Source organism: Corylus avellana, chromosome ca10 (assembly GCF_901000735.1).
Source record: "Corylus avellana chromosome ca10, CavTom2PMs-1.0".
In the NCBI taxonomy this organism is placed as follows: domain Eukaryota; kingdom Viridiplantae; phylum Streptophyta; class Magnoliopsida; order Fagales; family Betulaceae; genus Corylus; species Corylus avellana.
Window position 1 is genome coordinate 14,575,559 of NC_081550.1, and position 4,009 is coordinate 14,579,567.

A 4,009-nucleotide genomic window follows, 5' to 3' on the forward strand; every position below is an offset into this window, starting at 1 on the left:
GCAGAAGGACTTGGAGAATATTGTTTCAGCATGCTTATCAATTGTTGACACTGATCAAAATTAATTGGCAGTTGTGGAGAGAACTGCTGAGAAGAAGAGAAGATTCCTCCATAACAGTAGCTTCTTGAACATAATTTGCTGAATGTGGAGCAAATGCAGGCTTATTTCTTGTAAACTTGTATCCTAGAGGATAACTATGAAGCTTGTAACACTCATCTACAATTGTTCAGGAATTTTACAATGAAAGTATATTGGACGTTCCTTCTCGACAAAACTCTGTTTTGTAGGTTCACTAAACCTATTTCCAACTGGTGGAGTTCTTGTCATGAGTGCAGCAATCTCATGAGACAAGGAACTAAGAGAAATTTCTCTTTGTTTTTCTTCTTGAACAATCAAAGAGAAAACTTTGGTTATAGAGGGAATTGGATCATGAAGAAGAATTTGGCCTCGAATCTGAGAATATGAGTCATTGAGACCCATAAGGAATTGAATTGTATATTCTTGGCCTCGAAGATCAAGAATTTGCTTTATCTTTCCACAATGACAACAATCACACAAATCCAAAGGTTTGAAATTATTCAATTCATCCCATAATGCCTTAAGACGAGTAAAATATTGACTTATAGGCATGTTGTCTTGAGTGAGAGTGGAAAGAGACCTCTGTAATTGGAAAATCCTTGGACCATTCTTCTGTGAAAACCTTTCTTTCAAATCCAACCAAATAGCTTCAGCATTGGTCGTATAGATGAGAAAAGTTGCAATCTCCTTCGAGATGGAATTCATAGTCCAAGATGCAACTAGATCATTGCAACGAGTCCAAATTCTAAACTCAACACTAGCTGTGTTCATTGGTTTCTTCAAAGTACTATATGCAAATCCAATCTTGTTCTTGGCACTGAGAGCCATGAGCATGAATCAACTCCAAGAATTGTAATTATCTTCAGATAGAGGTGTGCATACCAGCATAATGCATGCATTATCAGCATTGGTGAGAAAAAATGGACTAGTTTCAGCTGAAGAAGGGTCAGAAGAAGGAATAGAAGGAACACCACTTGAGGGAGATGATGGAACAGACTCCATTGATGAATCTTCACAAAGTCATGAAGAGCTCTAATACTATAACAAAAATAGAACTAGCAAAGTGTAAAACTAGTGAACTCAAGAATTAAGAGAAATATTTTCTTTTGAATTTTATTCAACAAATTGGTTCTTGTACATTTACCGTATATATAGCATATCCTAACTGCTAACGACATAACAATAAGTTGTTATTTACAAACCAACTTAACAAAAAGAATAACTACTCTTCAACAACTTGACTAATCAGTAGCAGCGCAGTAGCAGTTCAAGACATTGCAAGTGTGATTGATCGCTTGTGTGAAAGTGATCGATCGCACTAACAAAGAGTTTATTATTTCTTCTTTGTTAGTGCGATCGATCACACTTATTAACAGTGCTCGATCGCAGTTACAGAAACTCAAAATACTTTGAGTTCCTAATAGAAACTATTGGTGTGCGAAGGACAGTGACTGGCGCAGCGGATCTCGACCCAACTCCGGCAAGTTTCACCAGCACGTTTGGTCCATTTCAAATAGGAATCAGATGGGTTGGTGTTTAACTTTAGCGAAATTTCTTTGATTTTTGACTTAGTTTTGATTGTGCGGTTTTAACTTCTTGTTCTTGCCTTAGCCGATTGGTCCTTGCTGAGATTTTTGGGTTGAGCTTTGGCCACACACCCTATTTCTGTTTATTCTTACAGAAAATGTTTGTTTAAAAAATTGTAAATTTCTAGCTGTAAAGGGAATAAACTTAGTTTGAGTTGAGCTTTTAGTTCTTTTAGCAGCAATTTGAATAACTATGACTCAAAAATTTCTCTTATTTTCCCTCGGTTTCCTGGCAACCAAATAGGAACTTACTTTTTTGTAATGGAAATTCTTTTCGTCACAATCAAAACACCATACAATGCAATGGAAGTGGGTAGCCGAAGTTCTCTCCTTGCCACTCTTTTCTGCACTTTCCTCAATTTGACTCTCTTTTGATTTTTCTCATGTATGTTTAAGATCTCTACGTTTGCTTTTTCTGGAATTGGGCAGGAATTTTTGGTCCTTTAAAAGTTGAACCGAATTGGGTTTTGTACAAAATATTTGACTTATCAAGCTTTTGGATGTGGGTTTTCACCATCTCACAACACAAATTTTGAAGCTTCGATTCTTAGCTTGATACATACATATGTAAATGGCTTTTTTATATTTTGATAAAATTTTCTTTAGATTTTTCATTACCTTGAGTCTAGTTAGAACAAGAATCAATCTAAAATTGAGCCTATAGGAGTTTTCAATCCAAGTTTGGATCTTTTTGTAAATTTGGTGTGGGTTCTAGACTCTATTTTATAGCCTTGAGAATCTGAGATAATTTTCATTCAGGATATTTGAAAAACGCTTAACGACTCCAAAAGCATGTTTATCACAATTTATGCGGAATTAATACTATGAAGTAATAAACAATTCAATCACCAAAATATTTAAAGCAATAAAGAGGCAGACACAAATATTTTGGTTACGAAGATGAAACCTTTTAGAAACCGATCTAAAAGTAAAACTTCTCTAGGGCAACCAAACCAAGGAAATCACTATCAAAAGATTATTCAGAGATTACAGACACTAGGAACACTTACAACCCTTCGCAAGACCTTGGCTCTGTAAGATCGACAAGCCTACAACTTGTGTCCTTGCTTACAATCTTCTTCAATGTGATTCTCCATTACCGGACCTATCCAATAGACTTCTCAGCTGTACATTTATCAAAGGAATAACTCAAACTCTAAGAGATTCAATTTAATGCTTACCACATATGATCTCTCTTACCACAGCCTCTAACGAACTCTCTGGGGGTGAAAATTTGTCCCTCTCTCTTCTATAATGATGTATATATATCAGTACATTAAACCCTAGACCTGGACCCTCTAAAAACACGTTTTTGGGCATAATAGGTACGGGATGTCCGAACAGAGTTAGTTCCTGTCCGGACAGGGCCTTGCGAGCAAAAAACATGCTTGTTGGAATTGGTGTCCGGACAACCTAGCAGCATGTCCAGACACCCCCTGCAAAGGACATTCCGTCGGTCCTTGATCAACAGCTTCGATCGATGAGTGTTTGTGGTCCGATTGAGCTAAAACTTTGCAGGAACGTTCATAACACATGAATCTACATTATGAACGGTGAATATTGGATTTTGAACATTCTATATCAGTGTTTGAGCCCGTGGACAGTAGCCTCTATATTTTGGAACCGAATTAAGCCAACACAAATACTAACAATATTTGTAAGCACATTTTTTTTGGTGTTTTAAGAAATTACCTTTGATTTATCTTTGTATTTAGTTGTATGCCTGTGTTATGTTCTTTGATTTACCTATGTTGTTTCTATGATTAAAAATTGTTATCCTTGCATTACCTTTGATTTATCCCTGCATTTAGTTGTACACCTATAACATGTGCATTATTTTTACTTTTTATCAAAGATTTCAATTGCTATCCACTTAATGATTTCTTTTACCTTTTAAAAGATGGTAATTAGGTGATAGTCTGATTTTGCTTCTTGAAATGTGTCAAATTTCAGTTTTCTAAAAAAATGCTACAATGTTATGCTTGTGGTTCTTTATCATCATTAGGTGGGTGAATAGCAATTGTTTTTGTACACATCCTTAGTTGACGTGACATGTTAGGCCACATGTTAACCTCATAAAATCATAATATATTGAGTCGTGCAAATTGAATTTAAAAACAAAAATCATAAAATAAAAAATAAAAAAGATTTGTGACTCGTGTCTTTGGATTTTCTAAATCAATATGATTTGGTAAACTTACCCTCAAAACCTATCATGATTGTTTGTGCTAATAACTACCATGTTCAATGGGATGCACCCAATGACTGAAGTTGGAAGTCGTGTATGTTGGTGATTTTGTTTTGCATGCTGTAAAATTGACTTGTAGAGCTTGTAAACACGTAGT

General features: G+C 35.5%; 1 protein-coding gene across 1 annotated transcript; it reads right to left on the reverse strand.

Moving 5' to 3' along the window:
• Nucleotides 1–216: 216 nt before the first annotated feature.
• Nucleotides 217–906, reverse strand: LOC132162995 (uncharacterized). Its single transcript, XM_059573199.1, has one exon. The coding sequence runs from the start codon at nt 904–906 to the stop codon at nt 217–219; it is 690 nt and encodes a 229-aa protein (XP_059429182.1).
• Nucleotides 907–4,009: the final 3,103 nt, after the last annotated feature.

What these genes read in the sequence shown, in the direction of transcription:
- LOC132162995 (XM_059573199.1), bottom strand. Translation starts at nt 906, where the DNA reads ATGGCTCTCAGTGCCAAGAACAAGATTGGATTTGCATATAGTACTTTG.